The 22,048-nt window shown below is 43.9% G+C and overlaps 1 protein-coding gene across 3 annotated transcripts in view; it reads left to right on the top strand.

The window, feature by feature from the left end:
* The first annotated feature begins 6,195 nt into the window (after positions 1 to 6,195).
* Mtmr14 (myotubularin related protein 14) overlaps positions 6,196 to 22,048 on the top strand; it is a 46,014-nt gene continuing 30,161 nt past the window's right edge. For all 3 annotated transcript variants that reach the window (XM_048438572.3, XM_048438571.3, XM_085686838.2), the window contains exons 1-3: positions 6,196 to 6,457; positions 8,902 to 9,050; positions 19,473 to 19,581. In XM_048438572.3, the coding sequence (XP_048294529.1) occupies positions 6,302 to 6,457; positions 8,902 to 9,050; positions 19,473 to 19,581 (414 nt within the window). In that variant the 5' untranslated portion in view covers positions 6,196 to 6,301. The remainder of the gene's footprint in view (positions 6,458 to 8,901; positions 9,051 to 19,472; positions 19,582 to 22,048) is intronic.

The following is a 22,048-nucleotide window of genomic DNA, read 5'->3' as shown; positions in this document are numbered from 1 at the left end:
TAGATGCATCACACTTGGGAAATCCTGGCCCAGGTCACCATCCCATGCGCTGCTCCTCTAATGAAAACATTTGCTTTATGGACTCTGCAAAAGATAGAGAAACTCACAGGATGCAAACATCACATACATACAGAAATAAAGAAAGGAAGGAGGGAGGGAGGGCAGGCAAGAAGGAAGGAATGAAGGGAAGGAAGGAGGAAGAGAGGGAGGGAGGGAAGAAGAGGTTAGGGCTGTAGCTCGCTTAGTAAGTGATTGCTTAGTATGCACAGAATCCTGGCCTTGATCCCAGAACCACATAAAAAATGATAATGTAAGCCTGTAATTCCAGCTTTCAGGAGGCAGAGACAGGCAGGTTGGAAGTTCAAGGTTGTTGTTGGCTACTTTGGGAGTTGAGTCTAGCCTAGAGAACATGAGACTATCTCAGAACAATGAAGCAAAACAAAAACACCTAAAACTGAAGGAGAATGAGAATGTTTGAAAATTGAGTTGGAAATTTGGGAGATACACTGAATGCAAGTTCAAACCTTGTTTGGCATTTTTCCAGATAGTAGCTTGCTATGTAGCCAAGGCTGGCCCGAAACTCTTCATCTTTCTGCCTCAGCCTCATGGATGCTGGATTACAGGTGCACACCATCACACTCACTGGGTTTTCATTGCTGTGTTTTATTTGATTAATTAAGCTTTATGTGCTGAGAACTTTTAACACTGGTGGTTCACACCTGTAATCCCAGGACAAAAGCAGTAGAATCTGCTCAAGGCTGAGGCCAACCTGAGCTACAGAGTAAGACCTTGCCTCTAAATCATTAGCAGCAAACAATAACATTTTTTTCTGGATACAAGTTTATGAAGCACAAAATAATCCTCTCTAGCATTAGGATCTGGTCATGAACATGGCAGATGTACCTCTGAACAGCCTAGTCTTTCCTGTCAGGCTCAGGGACACAGCACCCCCTCAGTAGATATCTGGAGTTTCCCCTCTGGTGAGCCTCCAAGGTTCTTGTTCTCCAACCCTTTGGACCAGGCCTGTCAATCTTAGAATGGCTTCAGCGCAGGGTAGCAGGTGCAGTGTGGAGTCAGGTGGAGGTAGGTTCAGAGATGCTGGCCATTCTCACTGGGAAAGTACCAGTAGAAATACTTGCAGACGAGCCATTCTTTCACAAAGCCCTGGGGACTTAAGAGATACAATGCATTTGCTGCTCAAAGGCCACAATATTCTTGTCTGTGTTCCAGGTCCAGCATCTTTCTCAGCTACTTTCACTCCTTTCTTAGAAGGAAGCTGTGAGTGTCAGTCTAGTTCTTGCTGGGCATTAATATGGTGCCTGATACAAAGGGTAAGGCTCTAAAGGAAAGGCATGTCTGAAATTAATTTTAAGAGAGTCTCATTCTGTAGCCCAGGTTGTCCTGAAACTCATTCTGTAGCCCAGGCTGGTGCTGGAGGAAGGCTGCTTGTTTGTCCCAGCTGCCCACACCCAAAATAATTACACAGAAACTGTATTAATTAAATCACTGCTTGGCCTATTAGCTCTAGCTTCTTTTTGCTAATTCTTACATATTAATTTAACCCATTTCTATTACTCTGTGTATCACCATGAGGCTGGGGCTTACCGTATAAATTCAGGAGTCTGTTTCTGGTGGGGCTACATGGCTTTTCTCTGATTCCGCCTTCTCTCTCCCAGCATTCAGTTTTCCTCGCTTGGCTAAGTTATGCCTTGCTATAGGTCCAAAGCAGTTTCTTTATTAATCAGTGATAATCACAGCATACAGAGGGAAATCCCACATCAGGCTGGAGTGAAAATCAGAGCAATCCTCCTGTCTCAGTCTCTCAAGGGTTGGAACTGTAAGTGAGAGGCCATGCACTGTTCCTTGTTTGACCCTTTTATTATTTATTTATTTTAGATTTTCAAGACTGGGTTTCTTTGCAGCTTTGGAGCCTGTCCTGGAACTAGCTCTTGTAGACCAGGCTGGCTTCAAAGTCACAGAGATCTTCCTGCCTCTGCCTCCTGAGTGCTGGGATTAAAGGTGTGCGCCACCACCGCCTGGCCCTGTTTGACTCTTAATGAGAGAAAAGAGCCTATGCAAAGTGATCATTTTAAGCAGAGGTCACCCGTGACTGACAACAAAGGTGATACTTTTTAAATAAATCTCTTTGAATCGATTAGGTAGTCTTGTAAAAAAATATTAAAATAAAACGTTTGATATTGAAGCACCTTTAAGATAAAAGGAGCTGCTTGATGTTAGTTACAGAAAGAACCAGGTCCTGGGACAGATTTGTACAACTCACAGAATAGATAGAATAGATAGAAATCGAGAAAGATCCCTGGGGACAGGAATGGTGGAGCAACTTGTCCAAAAAACAAACAAACAAAAACAAAAACAAACCAAAACAAAAAACTTGGAAAAAAGAAATTCCCTTTACTTCTATTTTACACTAACTACAAAATTTCACAGCTGGACGTAGTTCCATTGGCAGAGTGCTTGCCTCACTTGTAGGAAGTCCTGGGTTCCATCCCCAGGACTGAAGAACAGGTGCAGCAGTGGAGGTCAGAGGACCAGGAGTTCAAGGTCATCCTCAGAGAGACAGTGAGTTTGATGCCAGCGTGATATTCATGGGACCCCTCCCCTTTCAAAAATATTTTTAAGTCAATTTTAGAAAACAGTGAGAACTAGACATAGAGGCACCTGAGTGCTAGCCTGCAACTCACTGGGTATTCCAGGCAGGCCATAACTCTCAGGTCCCGTTGCCTCGGCCTCCAGAATGCTGGAGTGATAGGCATATGCTAACCTGGACTACATAGTGAATTCCAGGCCAATCTGGGACACATACTGAGTCTATGCCCATGATCCCAAAAGAAACAAAACAAAATGAAGGGGGTAGGGAGATGGAGGAGGAGGAAGAAAGAAAAATGGGCAAAAGATGTTTACAAGCACCCAAGAGAGAATATTCAAATCAGCAATAAATATGGAAAAGGTGATCAGCTTCATTAATCAGGGATATGCAAATTAAAGCCAAAATTAACTCTGCCCAAGAAGCCAGATGCAGGAGAGGACACGTTGTCTGGTTCCATTTATAGGAACTTCTAGTGACAAAAAGCGAATCAGTGGGCGTCTGGGGGTGGAGATGAGTGAGACCGACTGGCAGATGGGGAGTGACTTTTGGGACGATATAAATGTTCAATGTCTTGGGGTAAGGAATTTATGATTTGGCAGCAGTCCTTCACAGGTACAATTAAAGTGGGTGTATTCATGGGTATGTATTCTATACATTAATAAATAAACTTAATCTTGGATCAGATTCAATCCTTATTGAGGTACTAAGGTAGGGTGAGTCCTAGAGCTGCAGAGTCTATGGCCAGTCTGGGTAATACAGTGTGATTCTGTCTCCAAAATTAAAAGAAAAGAGGAGTTGGGGGGAGCTCAGTCGGTAGGGGGTTGGCCTATCACGCTCGAATCTTAGGCTAGACCCACAAAGGACTCTAGAACTGCATGCCTGAATCTACTCGAGTGGTAGAAGCAGAAAAGGTTAAGGGGATCCTCAGCTAATAGGGAGCTTGAGGCCATCCTCGGCTATATGAGACCCTGTGGAATGGAAGAAGGGAGGGATGGAGGGAGAAAGGATGGATTTTTTTTAAAGCCCAATAAGATATCACTACATTTTCATCAGAATTATTAAAAGTGGAACTGGTGAGATGAATATATATGTATATATATATGATATGTTTTTGGCTATATGTATATATGTATATCTATATATATATTGCCTAAGATATGCATGTTTTACGAAAAATATCTACAAAATAGCTCACAGTAACAAATATTTTGAGACATAGGTTTACACTGTAGCTCAGCTGGCCTTGAACTTTCATTTATCCTTTGCCTCAGCTTTCCAAAGGCTGCAGTCACAGGTGTATGCCATTGTGACCAGCTAGATAAATCTTAAAGACATTCGTCTAATTAGTTTTCTGTTGCCACAATAAAAAACCACTCTAATCAAAAGCAACTTGAGAAGGAATTTATCAGGCTTGCACTTCTACGTCACAGTCCATCATTGAAGGACATTAGGACAGAAACTCAAGCAAGAACCTGGAGGCAGGAACCGAAGCAGAGACCATGGAGTAACACTGCTTACCTGCTTGCTCCCCATGACTTGCTCAGCCTGCCTTCCTACACAGCTCAGCACTACCTACCAAAGGTCAGCACCTCCCACAGTAGGCGAAACTCTTCTCCATCAATTAGCAATCAAGAAAATGCCCCACAGACATGGTCACAGGCCAATTTGATGGAGGCAACTACCCAACTGATGGTCCCTTTCCCAAGCTGGTAGCCAAGAATAACCATCACGATGTAGAAGACAAGTGATTAAAAACAAAACTGAACATATTTTGGTTCTATTTGACTAAGGCACCAAATAGTCTAAATTAATTTACAGTATTAGAAATCAGGATAGAGATCACCTAGTTGGGGGTGAGGAGAAACTAACAATCAGCAGGGCTTGTGATTTGTGTTTCTCTTAGATCCTTACAAATTTAAGAAAATGAGTAAAATTAAGATACTCTGTTAACTAAGTTACTATGTTTTGATAGCATTAATTTCATTTTGAACTTTCTCTTAGAGCATAAGCTATATCTTAACTAAGGGTCTGGCTGACAGTCACCTTTGACAACTGTGTAACTGATAGTCAAATGGGCAATTTTACCTCAGGTCATAACCCTTTCTCTCCAAAAATTGATACCTGGGGATAGACATTTCCTGAGATTATCAATTCTAAGATTTTGGACTGACATTTGAGATACTCAGCACAGGGAACGTGAAGGCAGGTGAGTCAGGAATTCAAGGCCAACCTTAGCTAGACCACAATTTTTAAAGATTTATTTTATTTTTGATTATATGTATATGTGCGCCCTGCAAATGGGTATATGCATAGGTGAATGTAGATATCATCAGAGTCCAGAAAAGTGCACTGGATCCCTTTGGAGCTAGAATTACAGGCTGTTGTAAACCAAGTTACATGGGTGCTGGGAATTGAACTCTGATTCTCTGCAAGAGCATGCCCTCTTAACTGCTGAGCCACGACTCCAGCCTGGATACAAGTTTGAAGCCAATCTGGGAGACATAAGACCATGTCTAAAAAAACCAACAAAACATTTGTTTTATACAAGAATTACAACTGTGAGACTGAGGAAGTAACGCACAGACTGAGCATTAGAAACACATTTGGTTATGTTGTTAGCGGAGTGATGGCGTATGCCTGTTAACATTCAGGAGGCTGAGGCAGGAAGATTGAAAGTTGAAGGCAACCATCTGGGCAATATAATGGGCTTCAACTAACCTAGACTATAGAGTAAGGAGAGGGAGAGACACATACACACACACAGAGAGAGAATGTTATGACATAAATAGCCTTGCAGTTATTTTGCTGGGAAAACAAAACAAAACCCTGATCTATTAGAAACACATACGTATGTGTTCACTAATGAAATTAATGGCTGATATTTGCTTTAAAATAATTCCCCAGAACAAACAAAACAGACAAAACAGTAACAAAAATACAAATAAAACAAATCTCTGGACAGGAGAGAATTGAGCGGAAGATTGGCATATGTTTATTAATGATGGGAGCAGCTAATAGAAAATTGAGGGAAGATTATTCTATTATCTATATTTTTGCAAATATTTGAAATAGTTTATTTTATTTATTTTTTAAAGGTGTAGTCCACGCTGGTCTCAAACTGGTGATCCTCTTGCCTCATCCTCTGGCGTCTGCCCCCTGTCAAGAGCTAGAAAATCCTTTTAAAGAAAAAAAAATGAGGCAGTTCTCAGACACCTTCCTCAATAGGAAGATGATAGACCGCGCTGTCTTCGCAGAGACGTCTAGAGCAGCAGTGGAAGACAGGTGCCGTTTTGAAACGCTGTCTGAATACCTGCAGTTTTTGTCCTGGCTGCCAGCATAGTCGTTTCTTTGCTCTCTCCGCTTCCTTCCTATGGTTCCCGCCGCCGCCCCTCCGCAGCCGCAATGGTTTAGCCCGGCTTCCCCCGGGGAAACCCCTTGGGCGGAGCGCGGTCCCCGCTGTGAGACCACTTGGATCCCTCCGCGTCAGGGGTGGGCCGGGGAACCTGTGGGCCGGGCACGAACTCGGGATCTGATTGGCCGACGCAGGAGTAAACATCCGGAGAGGTGGGGCGGGGCCGGAAGTGGAAGAAGAAGGCGGCGGCTGAGGCGGTTCAGGAGGTTTTTAGAGCTGGAGTCCGAGGCTCAGGTGCCATGGGCCTGGTGAAGGAGCCCTGAGGGGACGCGAGGTTGGGCATGGCGGGCGCTCGGGCCGCCGCCGCCGCCTCGGCGGGGTCCACCGCCTCTTCGGGCAACCCGCCGCCTCAGGAGCCGGGGCTTGGGGAGCTGCTGGAGGAGTTCTCCCGGACTCAGTACCGGGCCAAGGACGGCGGCGGGACTGGCGGCTCTAAGGTGAGCCCCAGAGGTGCAGCGTCCTGGAACTGGTCCCAGGCCTGAGTTACTGAGGGAAGACTACAGTCAGGGATGGGAGGAAAGCGGGAAGGGACCTCCCTGGGGAGGCATAGAGGAGGAACTTATCCAGGATGTGGACTCGGAGAGTAAGGGTCCGGCTTAACACCAAAGAGAGTACCAAGACTCTTTTGTTTTGTTTGGGGGGGGGATACTTTAGACAAGGGGTTTGGAGGTCAAGGGTCGGAGCTGCGGGCCAGGGGCAAAGGTTAGACAGTAGGAAATAGGGAAAATTACTACCCTTTATGAGCCTAGAAGGGGTTGCAAACAGTTAATAAAAACCTCTAAAATCAAAGTAAAAATGGAAGAGAGATTCCTCCAGCCCAGAGATCAAAGCAGGAGCCCAGAGAGCAGCTGAGTTAGTCGCCTCCTTATAAGGTGCCAGCATGGCTTAGGCCCTTCCCTTTCCTTTCCTGTAGAACAAGAAGACAACCCACATTCCCTTTCTGTTCCTTTTATCAGAAAGAAGTTTCTGTTGCACCCCCCCACCCCCGGAATTTCCCTTTGTTCTAATTACCAGGCGTTGAAAGCTCCTGGTTTGATTGAGACATACCTCTGCACACTGGTAGACCCTACCCCTTCTCAATTTCAGTGTGGCAGCTTTGTCATTTCGTTTACTTATTGGTCTATCCTGGGCCATAAACTGGTTTGGCTCCAGAGGTTACCTAGGGGCTGGGACATGCTGTAGATGGCATCTTCTATTAGTCTCAGGGGTAAGCTAGGAAAGATCAGTAATGATGGGGTTGTATCTCTCCAGATTAGCTAAGTACCTTTCAGATTATAATTGGTATCGTTTGGGGTGCTACTTAAACACAAAAGTTTCTTAGTCTTAAATTCTCTTAAGTCACAATTTCTGGTGGTCAGACCCTAGAATTTGTAATGTGTGTGTGTTCAGATAGGTCTTAAATTTGTTATATATCCAAAACCAAGTTGTGCGCTCCTGATCCTCCTGTCTCCACTTCCCAACTGCTGGGGTTACAGGTGTGCACCTTCATGCTTGGTTTATATGATGCTAGAGATTGAACACAGGTTTTTATGCATCCCAGACAAGAACTCTACCAGATGAGATACATCACCAATCTTGCCTGAAAAGAGACATGGTCTTTCTCTGGGGCCCTGGCTTGGCCTCACATTCATTATGTATTCCAGGATGGCTTGTAACAATGATCCTCTTGCCTTGGCCTCCCAAGTACTGCTTACAGGTGTGAACCATCACACCTGATGTCAAGGAGACTCTTTGATTGCTTGCAGGAGGTATGTGATTTTGACGGATCCCACCACCCTCTTAATGTCTGAAGATTTGAGTTTTACAAGCTAAACCTTTTCACATAGCTGATCCTAATACTGCTCCAGGCATCATGGTGTCTTGCAAAGTTGTTGATATATTACATGTTGTAAGCTTTTCTTTTAGTGGGCTTTTCTCTGAACTGTGAACAAAAGTAGTAACTTTAGAGGGAACCTTGCCTTCAGTATTATAAGCAGATGGTAGGGAAGGAGCCAGCTGTCTGCAGCTTTTATTTTGCTGACTAGAGCTGCTTTATTTTTGTAAGAGTTATTGAGACATGGTCTTGATACACACACACACACACACATATCCTAGACTGGCTTTGAATTTGGCATCCCCCCTGCCTCAGCATCCTATGTACTAGGATTACAGGCGTGCCCCACCAGGTCTGACTGACAAGAGCTTCAAATATTATTAGCTTGGGGCTGTAGAACAGGAGAGGATCTAGTGTCAAAGAAATGGAATGTGTTAATGCTCTTATAGTAACCTAAAGCTAGAGTTATTGCTGCCTTGTTTTTTGAGACAAAGACTCACTATGTAGCCCAGCTTGGCCTTGAATTCTTAACCCTCCCGCTTCAGCCTTCGTAGTGCCAGGATAACAGGCATGTATCACTACATCTAGAAAGAATTTTTACATCTTATGAATGGTGGACTCTCTCCAGTGTTGACTACATACTGCGTGTGTGTGTGTATGTGTGTGTGTGTGTGTGTGTGTGTGTGTGTGTTTTCAAGATAGGGTTTCTTTGTACAGCTTTGACTGCCCTGGAACTCACTGTGTAGACCAAACTGGTCTTGAACTCACAGATCCCCCAGGCATCTGCCTCCCGAGTGCTGGGATTAAAGCGTGTGCCACCACCGCCGGGCTGTCTACACATAGTCTTACATACAGCGTGGATGATAGGTTTAGATACCTTTCTGGAGCATATAACGTGAGTTAACATAGAAGGGCCTATGGCCCAGCATCATGTTTCTTTCCAACATTGAATGATAATCACAAAAGTACTTGTCACTTCCAGTGGCCTCTTTGTTCATGGGCCACTTAATTCTCATGACCTCAGATCCCAAGAATCTTCTTCATGCTCAAGTCTCCTTCTCTATGCAGGTTGAACGCATTGAGAAGAGATGTCTGGAGCTATTTGGCCGCGACTACTGTTTCAGCGTGATTCCAAATGTGAATGGTGATATCTGCGGCCACTACCCCCGCCACATCGTATTCCTGGAGTATGAGAGTTCTGAGAAAGAGAAAGACACGTGAGCATCCTGTGACCATAGTGTGCATGTCTGGTAGACCTGAGAAGCTCATCTCCAGGGTCAGGAAACTGGGCAGGGCATGCTCGCTTTCCCAGGTGGTGTTTAGTTGCTGGCATCTTTGTTTACTTATGACTTTGAGTTTGACTGACAGGGTAGTGCGACATAGCATGAGAAGTGGAGTCATAGCACTGGATTTCTCTTTCATATTTGACTTTATTGACCTAAGATAACCAACACAATACTTCACTTCCCTGAGACAACCTCAGTGCCATCTTTGTCTTTAGTTGGCGTAGTTAGAAGGAATGATAACATATCAAGATAGACTGTATTTTATTGAGGTAGGGTATCGTAGCCTGAATTGGCCATGGGCTCTTTGTGTAGCCAACAGAATGATCTCTAACTTCTGATCCTCCTGCCTCCACCACCTAAGTGCTGGCATTACAGGCTTATGCCGCCATGCCCAGCTTTCAAAACAGGCTTAAAAGTGTTTGCCATGTGTATGTTTTAAGAACTTAAGGTCTAAAGTCACACTGCTTGAGTTAACATCCTGGTTGTCCATTTTCTGACTATGTAACTAACCCTAGGCAAGTTATTCATCTTCTTTGTCCTTAGGATTTCATTGGTAATTCCAAGCCTCATCATAATTAAGGCTTGCAAAGACTAATTAAATTTCTAGAAAAGTGACTAGTGCAGTCCCTGATAAATGGTACTAATACAAGTCTGATGTGTTTGCATTAAGAATTAAAAATAAGAGCTACCTGGTACACTAAGGTCTTACACAGGCTTGAGTGCTTTACATAGGTTAACAGTTCACAGCAGAGGAGACTTGAAACACCTGGTACAGGAGTCTTTCATTAGATAGTCAGTAAAGGGTAATGGTTCTTTGTCACAACACTGAGACTCCATGTTTGCTTCCAGTTTCTTCACCTAAGTTCCCTGCTTGCTGTTTATCTTAAGGAAGTTCCAGGAGCCACTATGTAAGCTTGGCCCTGTGGATGAAGGGTGATGGATAGGCTCCTGTCCTCAAAGCAATGCCATTAGACCAAGACCTAGGGAGAAGCAAGGACTTTGGGGCTCTAGAGCCAGGGGGTCAAAAATCACAGCATATCTAAGTAATTCATGTGTGGTCAGTGTTGAGAAGTGCTGCTGTAGGCAAATGGAGAATGGCTAATCCTGTCTGGTGTGTTTGAGACAACTTCATGATGGAAAGCCTGTGCAAAAGGGTTTGGGAGGTTGACAGTGTATCCCCAGAGTTCTTAGGGACAACTTTTGAATAGGCTTTTACTTTTCCTTTCCCCTGCCTTTTCCTTCTCTTCTCCTTGTCCTTCCTTCCTTTCACCCCTTCCTTTCTTCCTTTTCTCACCTTTCCATTTCCTGCCCTTCTCCTGTTTTGTTTGCTTTGAGACACTGTAGGCCTAGCTGATCTTAACTCTCTGCCTCAGCCTCCCAAGTGCTGAGATTACAGGTGTGAGCCTCTATGGTTAACTTGGTGTAGCATCTTGATTACTACCAAGGAGTGTGGACTTTTGGGACTTGTAAGGATGTTAGTGCTTTTCATCAGTAACACCTGCGTACAAATGATGAGTACAGATTCTAAGATCCACTTAGGCCTTCTAAATCAGAATTTCCACGTTCTGCATTTTAGAACTCCATAGCCAGATGTGGGGAGAGATGGTTTACAAGTAGAGGAGATTAAGAATGAAGGCTTTGTTTTCCTCATGTTCAGTGATATCTAGACGAGTGTCCACCTCTTGATGCCCTTGAAAAATTAGCATATTACTCTTCTGTGAAGATCCTAGAACTGGTATCACATCCTCCCTGGGCATCTGTGCTTATTATAGCACCTTACAATACTGTTCATAGTTTTTCTCTTCCTAACTGCCCTTCCAAGGGTAGGGAAACTTAGCCTTTTATAGTCCTTTAAGGTGGTCAGTAAGTCTGTGTCTGTCTCTCTCTCTCTCTCACATACCCTCTCTGTCTCTTCGCTATCAATATTGTCATCCATGTAACCAAGACTGACCTTGAATTCATGAACCTTCTGCTTACATCACCCAGGTGATGGAGTTAGAAGTATCCACCACCATGCCTTGCCCAAATTACTATTTCTGAACAGCTTTTATTTATTTTTCTTCTGCCCTTTCCTACTCTTTCCTACAGTGCTGTCTGGCACTTAACCTCTGTCTTCAGATAGCATCCAGATGTTAAGCTTAGCTTAACACCTCAACTTTGTGCGTGAACCACCAAGGCATCTTTTTACTACAGAATATGATTCACTACCTCAGAGGTGGGACCAGGATTTGGCATTCTCTAATGAGCTCTCAGGTATCATTAGTTGTTCTGAAAGAAACATGTTCAGTGTTTATTCATTCTAGCCTTACAGAGAATAATCTCCAGGGGCTGCTGTAGCTCAGCTGTCAGAGTACATAGGGCATAGATGAAGCCCCTGGGTTCAATCCCTAGCACTATATAAACTGGCCATTGTGGTACATGCTTGTAATCCCAGGGCTTTGGAGGTGGAGGCATCAGAAGTTCAAAGTCAGAGGTCAGGGCTTTTGAGATGGTTCATTGGGTAAAGACTCTTGCCACTAAGCCTGAGGACTTGAGTCTTATTCCCAGGACCTACATAGTAGCAGGAGAGAACTGACTCCATTCTTGGCTACAAGGTAAGTCTGAAAGAAGCCTGAACTCTATCCTATCTTGAGGTGGTGAGAGGGGTGGTATTTCTTGATTGCCTCCTGATTGTCATGTTAGGATTTCACACGCCAGCTTATTTAAGTCCTGCAGTCACCTATGAAAAATATAGTATCACCCCCATTCTACAGAGGAAAAAGATGAAGCCCAGAGAGGCAATTTCCCTTTACCCAAGAGCCAGTAAGCAGAATGATTCTACACTGTCCTCCTGTCTGCCTTTTCTTTCTGTACTGCCACCTTGTCCATGAGGGTATCACTTTCCAGGAAAACACCTACAAGACTTCTTAGAATTTGGTTTTGTATGTGTTTGGTATCAAGATCAAACCCAGGGCTTTGAACAGTTTTTTAAATTTTATGTGTCTGCAGGTATATGCAGGTACCAATGAAGGCCAGAGACATTCAGTTCCTGCTGGAGCTGGAGTTTGCATGTAATTGTGAACTCCCTTGTATGGATGCTGGGAACTAAACTTAGGTCCTCTGGAAGAGCAGCATGTGCTCTTAATCAATGAATCCATCTCTGCAGGCCCCTTTTTTCTTTTTGAGATGGGATCTTGGCTAAGTTGTTCAGGCTGATCTTGACCTCGGAATCCTTATGTCTTGTATAGCTGGGATTACAAGCATATGTCTGAGTGCCCTGTTTTTTGAGTTTGTAGTTACTTTAGTTACTTTTCACTTTTCTTTTTTTTTTACTTTTTTTTCTTTTACTTTTCACTTCTTACATGGTCATTACATTGTATTGAAGTAACTTTTAGTTGGCAGTGACTTTGTTGAAGGGAATAGAGTTTGAATATAATTGGATAGCAAAAAATATGACTACATGCTTAAGTATTAATGTGACACTAGTGAAACTAAGTTAAGCATGGTATAACTAGATTCAGGAAGTGACTTGGTCTAGCTAATGAGCTTCGTAGTTCTGCCCACCCTCTGTCCAGGCAGGCCAGAGGGTTTTCTCTGAATGTTTGCTTAGCTGCCTCTGTTTGGCAGATCCCAAGAATTCAATAGGAGAAGCCCGACTTATGAAATCTTCATCCTCAAGCTTGGTGGGTGTAAACAAGCAATGGCAGTCTACAGAGGGCCTGGGCTCTTTGTAGTGGTTAAAACTGTGGACTCTAGCTGGGCTTACTGGTTCACTGTGGAGGCTGAGATAGAATTGCTGTGAGTTCCAGACCAGTGTGGGGCATAGTGCAGCGAGATGGCCAAGCAGGTGGAAAGCACTTCTCTTACAGTTCCTTTCAACCCCAGATGTGGGGACTCAGTGTCTGTAATCCTAGAGCTCCTATAACAAGATAAGGAAGTAAAGACACAATTGACCAGGAACTCAGTTATACAGCACAGCAGCAGAAGTAAGACCCTCCCTCAAAAAAACAAGGTATCAGGAGAGAACCAACTCCTCAGCTTTGTCTTCTGACCTCTGTATACATGATGTATGCTTACCTGTTAATACTCATTTTTCTCTTTCCCCTATCCTTTCCTCCTTCCCTCCCCCACAGATAAACAATCCTTTGAAAGGGCTTACACACACACACACACACACACGGGGGGGGGGGGGTTAAAAAAAACAGAAAATAGTGTTGCTATGTCAGTTCTGACAAGAAGTGTTCTTAACCTGTACAGCATTCCTAAACTAGGTTGGTTGTTCCCACACACACATAGCCTTCCTGCCTTGGCCTCAAACGTAATAACAGTTGTCGTGTGTCACCACACCATGCTTTAAAAATAATTTTGTGAGCAAATGATATTCATGAACACTAAAAACCAGTTAATACCGATGGAGGGGTCTAGAGATTTAATTCTGACAGGCCTTGGGTTCACTCTTCAACAGCAAATAAATAAATAGCAAAAGAAATTTCACCACCCGGTTGTAGATACAAGTGTATAAGAATACAGTGCTCGGGCTGGAGAGGTGGCTCAGCGGTTAAGAGCATTGCCTGCTCTTCCAAAGGTCCTGAGTTCAATTCCCAGCAACCACATGGTGGCTCACAACCATCGGTAATGAGGTCTGGTGCCCCCTTCTGGCCTGCAGGCATATACACAGACAGAATATTGTATACATAATAAATAAAAATTTAAAAAAAAAAAAAAGAATACAGTGCTCATTCAGGTATGGTCATAGGCCAGATAGTTAATTCAGTGGCAAGTGATAGAAAATAAAACAGGAACTAGGGAGAAAGCAGAAACAGGAACTAGGGAGAAAGCAGAAACAGGAACTAGGGAGAAAGCAGAAACAGAACTGGTTCTTTGACTAGTGGCCAGGCAGATAAGCCATGATCTAGCCTAATAGAAAAGGAATGTCATTATACTTAAAAGAACTCAGAATCCAGGCATAATCCCAGTCCTTGGGGGGCTGATGTAGGATTTTGAGCCTGAGGACAGACTCTGTCTCAATAGCAGCAACAAAGCAATAGCTCAGAGCCCTGACAGTTCAGTTGAGTACTGGTGCTATCTCTGTGTTGGTGATGTGTGTTTGTTTGTGGGGTGTTTTTATGAGACCTAGGTTCACTATGTAACACAGGCTGGCCTGGAACTCTTGCTTCAGCCTTCTGTGTTGACTTTTAGGAGAATTTGCTGAAGGCAAGAACTTAACCTGGGAGATGGAAGGTTTTGTATGTTTGGATTTTGAGACAGGATATCATATAGCCCAGGCTGGTCTTGAATTGTACATAGTCAAGATGACCTTGTTGAATTCCTGACCTTCCTGTCTCTACCTCCTAGTACTTAGAACTGGACTTGGTATGGTAGTGCCTGATTTTCCAACCTCCCCCACACCCCAAAATGTGTGAATGTAGTATATGGGTGTGGTGTAGGTGCAAGTGGCAGGGGGAGGTACCTGTACCTGTGCCCAAGCATGAAGTCCAAAGAACATTGTGTTCATCTATCACACTCTGCATTATTCCTTTGAGGAAAGGTCTCTCCCTGAAAGAGTTCTCACTTTCCAGCTCGTCTGGCAGCCAGCAAGCCCTATCAGTGCCCATTGCCCTGCCCCCAGCTATACTGGTGTTACAGTGGCACATGAGATCTTGTCCAGCTTGTTACAGTATTAGAATCTAGGCTTAAGCCCACAAAGCTGTGCATTAAGTGCTTTTAGCCACTAAACAATCTCTCTGCTTTTCTGTTTGTTTTCGAGGTAAGGTCTCATAATTTAGCCCAAGCTAACTGTAAACTCAAAGAATAGTTAAGACTGATTTTGAACTTCTGATTCACCTGCCTCTACTTCCCACATTCTGAGATTAGGCCCAGAGGGAGCTGCTGTGAACTAGCTGAGGTCAGCGCAGCAGAGAGTGCTGCCAAGGCTGAGAGAAGGGTATGGTGACCAGATAGGTGGGAAGCTAGGCGCTGGGAGCTGAGCTGTGTGCTCTGCTCGATATTCCTAGAATTTAGTGCTGCACTGTCTTGGACTACGTGCCTTCACTTATCATAGAGAAACCGAGGCTGGGAAAGCAGCAGCATCCGGCTTCTCAGCTGCAGGATTTGCTGGTGAGTCAGTGCCGTCCTGTCTGTGGGTACTTGATTGAAAGGCACCCTAGCCTCACAAACTTGCCACTCTTCCTCCTTCACGAAAAAAAAAATTCATTAACAAAAATTATTTCTTAAACCTGACCTTCCAGAAAGCTATACCAAGGGGTGTTAGTCTTCTTAAACCTCTTGAGTTCTTTTGTTTTTTTTTTCAGAGCAAATACTTTTTAAAATTAATTTATTATATTATTACTTAAAAAATTACCAATCCAAATTCCCCCTCCCTCCCCTCCTCCCACTCCTCTCCCTCTCTCTCCACAGACCCTCTCACCCCACCCCCTCCAATCCTAAAAGAGGGCCATGCACCTCGCCCTGTGGAAAGTCCAAGGCCCTCCCTACTACATCTATGTTGAGCAAGGTTTACATCCAAAGGGACTAGGATCCCAAGAAGCCAGTACATGCAGTAGAGACAAATCCCAGTGTCACTATCAATGGCCCCTCGGTCTGCCCCAGCTGTCAACCCCCTTCAAAGAGGCTTGGTTGTTCCCATGCTCGTTCACTCCCAGTCCAGTTGGAGCTGGTGAGCTACCATTAGCTCAAGCAAACTGTCTCAGTGGATGAACCCCTCCTGGTCTTGAATTCCTTGCTCATACTTTTCACTCCTTCCACTCTTTTATTTCTTTTTTTTTTTTTCAGTTAATCAGGCTTTATTCCAAAAATGAGCCATAGATGGGAAATGTCTCCTAGCCCTTCCACTCTTTTCAACTAGATCTTGGGAGCTCAGTCCAGTGCTCCGATGTAGGTCATTGCCTCTGTTCTGTTGTTGGATGAATGTTCTATGGTGATATTTAAGATAATCATCAGTCTGACTGCAGGGTTCTAGCCATAAACAAAGGGCATCGAGCCTATAGTTCATGATCCTTAGAGATTACTTAGAGAAACTAAGTAATAAGGTGAACCCAAAGAAAAGCATTTATAGACCCTCCTGGAAATTGGAATCAGATAAAAATTTAAGAGCAGGGGGATGGGGGTAGGAAGGAGGGGAGAAGGAGGGATTGAGGAGAACTTAAAGGAATGGGATAGTCGAGATGGAGGAAGGACAGATATGAGAGCTAGGAGATATCTTGATTGAGGAAGCCATTTTGGAGCTAGCAAGAATCCAGGCTCTAGAAAAATGCCCAAGAACTCACCGGGATGACCCCAGCTAAGACCCTAAGCAATAGAAGGAGATGGTGACTGAACAGAGCAAATGTTTTACATGAAAGTGAGAAAACCAGTAAGAGTGAGAGAGGCTTCATAGGAGTGCTCCACTCCATCCCCAGTCTTTCTGTCTGTTCTTATGGTCATTAAACTGGCTTTTGTTTGAAGACACATTCTCCTCTGCTACCTTTACTTTACTTTTAGGTTCTGGGAATTGAACCTAGAGCCTCACACATGGTGGGCAAATGCCATACCATAAAGCCATATTTTAAAATTTTTATTTACTACTGTGTGTTTATGATGTGGGAGGTGGGACAAACATTATGGAACCCATTCTTTCCTTCCCTATGTACATGGGGTCTTTGGACTGGACTCAAGTAGTCAGCTTGCATGGCAAGAACTTCTACTTTTACCTACAAAACCATCTCACTAGCCCTTTTTCATTTTAAGACTGAGGCTTGCTAAATTTTGAAGGCTAGTTCACTCTAGCTCAGACAGAACTTGTTTTGGAATCAATCCCCTCCACCCGAGCTCCCCATGAAATAACTGAAATCTCAAGTGTGTGCTGCTAGGCCTGGCATATGACGTTGTAAAATATATTTTAATGTATTAGGAATTTTCATATATGTATACGGTGTATTTTAATTGCCCTGCTTCTCCCCATCTCCAACTCTTCCAGACTTCTCAACCTGGTCCCTATCCCACCTCCCGACCTGTCTTTTTAAAACTGTTTTGACTTCAGTTTCATATGATTCCAGTTGATAGTTATTACAATCTTAAGCCTTGGTTTAGGGGCAGAAACCTGTATATATATTTTTATATATGTATAAACCTTTATATATTTTCCTACAGGAGGAGAGACAGGCATGGTGTTGCATACTAAAAATTCCAGCACTTGAGAAGTGGAGGTGGGAGGCTCAGGAGTTTGAGACCAGCCTGGGCTATATGAGACCCTGTCTCAAATGGAAGTCAGCCATGGATTGTTTGGGATTTTTTTGTTGTTGTTGCTGTTGTTGTGTGTGTATTGTGGTTTGTCTTTTTGTTGTTGTTGTTAGATTGTTTTGAAATAGACCTTGCTTTATAGTCCAGCCTGGCCTCAAAATTGCCTTCTGCTTCCTCCTGAGAGCTGGTATAGGTATGTGCCACCATGGCCTAGTTTTTTTTCAAAACAGCTAAGCCTGTTTTTCGGGTGTTTCTTTTTTTTTCTTTTTTATGTTTGGAGGACTGGGGAAGTTGAGACAGGGTTTCTGTGTCACCCTGGCTCTCCTGGAACTCTTCTGTAGACCAAGGTGACCTCAAACTCAGAGCTCCACCTGCCTCTGCCTCCCAAGTGCTGGGACTAAAGGCCTGCAGCACCACCGCCCAGCAGGCTCATTTTGTTTTTTTAAACACAGGGTCTTTGGTGACCAAGAACTCAAACTATGTAGATCAGGCTAGACTGTCTCTGAACTTGTGGCCATCCTCTTGCCCTTGCCTCCTGAATGCTGAAGTAACAGATGTATACCACCAGCCCAAGACTGCAGTTGTGTTATCTGCATTGCCATTGGAGGATCAGACCCATGAGTGTCCCTAGTCTATCCTTCCTGAAACACTGTTCAGGTCCATGTGCCCTGGACAGCTGTGTGGTAACAGGAGAATTATCTGAAGGACCAGCATGTGGAAGGGACTGAACTATCTGTAAGACTGGCCCAAAAGCCCAAAAAGGAAGACCCTTGCCTTCCTTCTAAGTGGTCACTGTATAGCTCTTTCCTGCCTCTTGTTTATGTGTACATGAAGTGTCTGTGGAGGCAGTGATATTTCCATTTCGTGTACAACCTTGTAAGGCAGAGTCTCATAAAGCCTGGCACTCACCAGACAGCCTGGCTGGCTAGTGAGCTTCTTCTGTACACTCACACACATGCCAGTGCTGCTGCTTCTGTAGGGAAGTGTTGTTTGGTGCTGGTGTAGCTTGCTGGAGCTAATTTCCTTTTTTAAAAAATTTATTTGTTTTTTAATTAATTAACCAGTTAATTTGTTTTTATTTATGTGTATTGTTTTGCTGTTTGTATTGTTTTATGTCTGTATGAAGGTGTCAGGTTCCCTGGAACTGAAGTTACAAGTAGGTGTGAGCTGCCATGTGGGAGCTTGTTAGGGACTGCGGACCACCAGACCCTGAATTTCTTGTAAACAACTTGTTTTCCTCTGCTCTGAGCAGTCAGTAGCTACTCTGAGCACGAGACCCGGATGGCAGGCTGGTGAGTCTGCAGCTGAGATCACAAGATCCCAAGAGCTGGGGCGTGGCCAGAGCCCGATATAAGCTGCCTCTGAGCACAATAAAGTGGGCATTCTTGACACTGTTGTATCAAGGATAACCCATGTCTCTGTCCTTCTGAGTGTGTTTTTGAGTCTCCAGCTTAGTTCCTGGCTTGCGTACAGTCCCATAGCACAGGCGCTACAAGTGCTGGGGATTAAACCTGGGTCCTCTGGAAGAGCAACTAGTGCTCTTAATAACCACTAAGCCATCTCCAGCCCCCATTTGTTTGGTTTTGATTATGTGTATGTATTTTGTTGGGGCTTGTGTTTTGAGGTAATCTTATTTGATTCAGACTGGCCTGAACTCACTATATAGCCCAGACTAGCTTTGAACTTATAGCAGTCCTCCTGCCTCAGCCCTTTCATGTCTTTATTTTTTTATTGAAAAGGCTCTAAATCAGGATGACTTGGATTATAATACTTGTAATTAACAGTTTTTCTTTTCCTGAAAAACTCAATATATCAGTGATCTGAAGTTCAGAAATAATGGGATTTGCTAAATTTTTAGTGACTAAAACTTGGTATGGTGGACATGTCTGTGATCACAGCACTTGGGAGACTGAACTAAGAGGCTTGCTACAATTTCAAGGCTAGTTTAGGCTATATATAGTTGAAGGCTAGCCTGGGCTACACAGTGAATTCAAGGTCTGCCTTGGCTATGTAGTGAGAACTTCTCTCAAAAACAGAGTCCCAGAGAGTCTTACACATGTGTAGGTATCTTCGCATCTCCTGCTTGAGTGCCCATCCGGAAGTCCGGCTGACCTGCCTCTTCTGCCTATGTGTTAGGTTCCAGAGCACCGTGCAGGTGAGCAAGCTGCAAGACCTCATCCACCGCAGCAAGATGGCTAGGTGCAGAGGACGGTTTGTCTGCCCAGTGATCCTCTTCAAAGGCAAGGTAAGGCCCACCCATAGCCTCATTTGCTGTCCCCTGTCCTTGGGTCACTGACTTCATGTAAAATTGTAGATCCTTTTTCTTTTCTAGCAGCCAAAGACAGGGTAGGTGGTTTTTGGACACCTGGCACTGTGGGAAACAGGCCATAGAAATAGACCATTTCCAACTGGAAGGTTTTCAGATAGGGAAGGGATGTAACACCAGAGCCTTCTACCATAACCCATGCTTGCTATAGAGCTAGACTGCCTAAGTCAGATCCTGGCACTTTGCCTGCGTGTGGCTTCAGTTTATTCCACAAACCTATATCATTGGTTTACAGAGTACATTAAATCAGATAATATTATGCTGTTTGTTCCTTCTTTTCAGTCCCGTGATTAGCCAAGTACTATTGAATGTGTAGTTTGTGCCAGGCAGTATCTCAGAACTTGAAATATATCATCCTGTAAAGGAGACAAAAGTCCTGATCCTTGCAGTTCATGTGCTCCACAAGACTGTTAGGGTATTTCCACAATGTGGTTTCATTTACCTGTCTTACTGTCTTTTGGTTCAGAGTGGCAAATAACTTGATCAAGTTTACACAGCGAAAGAACTAGATTTGAATCAGGCATGGCAGTGCACACTTGTAATCCCAATACTTGGAAGGTAGAGGCAAGAGAATCAAGGAGTTTAGGGCCAGCCTGGGCTCCATAAGCGCTTGTTTCTTACACAGAAGAATGAGAAATACATTTATCCTGACCTCTGATGTGGACTTGTGAATTCATTAGTGGTGGGGGCATTGACATAATTTCAGCTCTAAACTGAAGCAAAGATCTGGGTGGAGCTTTGTTGTTTGGGAAATACCAAGGAATTCCTGATTTTCTTTCTTTTTTTTTTTTAAAAGTCAGGGTTTTGTTCAGTAGCCCAGACTCTCCTTTAAACTGATAGCATTCTTTCTGCCTCACCCTCCCTGAGTTTTGGGATACCCTTTAAGTTTCCATCAGAGTTCATCTCCTGCCTCCACCCCATGACCATTCTTAACCTCATGCCTTATGAATGTGGGAAGTTGAAATTCTTCAATAGTTAAGACTTTTCAGACCTAGCCTATTAAGGGATTGTGAAATACTAGCAAGTAAATTCCCTCAACTTGTCAGGTCTATGAAGCAAGGAGGAAGAAAACTAAAAGCAGTCCTGCTACTTCAGCCTCCTAAGTGCAGGGATTACAGACCCTGTTAGGCATTGTTTAATGTCTATGAATGTGGGGCCTGTGTGTGCACACAAGTGCTTGGAAACTAAGGGTCAAGATTGAGTGTCATTCTCTCAATCACTGTCACCTTACTTTTGAGCCAATCTCTCTCATGAACCTGGAGTAGCTCCACTCAGTGGTGCTTCCTAACCAGTCAGCTCTACCCATGTGCTGCTGTCTCTGCTTCCTAGCTCTAGGATTATATATGTGTACTGCCACGCCTGGCTTTTTATGTGGGTGTTGGTGATCCAAACTCAAGTTCTCATGATTGCGTAACAAGTGTTTTACCAACTAATTTTACTTTGAGACAGTATCTCACTTTGTAGCTTAGACTGACCTTAACCCCCATCCTCCAGGATCCAACTCCAAAGGTGGAGATTCCCAAAGATTTTAAGCCTGTGTTGCCATACCCAACAGTTGACAGTTTAATCTGAATTTTGGATGCTGTTAGACCCAGAAAGTGTTAGGTAGCCCCCACCATAGTTCATTGTGCTTAGGCCAGCAGGAAATTCAGCCCTAGCCATTCTCCACGGGCTTCTGGAACAGAGTCTACAAGCAGAGATTGGCATAGAAATGCTACCCTGGAAGCAATAGTGGTCCCCTGGCAGGGTCCCAAGAGACACAGGGAAGAGCTAATGCAACCAGGCCACCTATCCAGGAATGCACCCAGCTTGCCCCAGATGATACCCCAGCTACTTATGTTTTGTCTGCTTTCACCCCCAGCAAGAGCCAGACAGTTGACCTAGTCTGCACCCATTTCATACAGCAGCCAACTGTTTACTTCTTTTACCTTATGTGAGGACCCTACAGTAGACAGTATGTTGTAATCTTTCAGAAATCTACCTTTATACTGCCAGATTGTGTCACACATTCAGAAACGAACTTTAATTGCTCTGTCATCTTACATCTTCCCTTTTCTCTTAATGTAGTGGGGGCAGTTCTCCCAGCCTTCAGTCAGACTAGATTGGCTGGCTGTGTCACTAAACTCTATTTCCCGAAACACTACTGGATTTCAACACACTATTTAAAAACATAGTCTTAAAATTAAATAATGAAGTTTAAAAGCCAGCAGGATGGCACAGTGGGTAAAGGTACCCACTATACAAGCCTGGCAACCTAAGTTTGATCTTCAGAATTCACATAAAGGTGGGCAGAGAGAACTAACTAAACAAAGTTGTACTCAGATGCAAACTGTGGCATGAGTACCAACAAACACACATCATGCAGATGTACAAATACAGTCTTTTA

The sequence above is a fragment of the Myodes glareolus genome, chromosome 3, assembly GCF_982192425.1.
Source record: "Myodes glareolus chromosome 3, mMyoGla1.1, whole genome shotgun sequence".
In the NCBI taxonomy this organism is placed as follows: domain Eukaryota; kingdom Metazoa; phylum Chordata; class Mammalia; order Rodentia; family Cricetidae; genus Myodes; species Myodes glareolus.
This window is presented reverse-complemented; position numbering and strand designations above follow the sequence as displayed.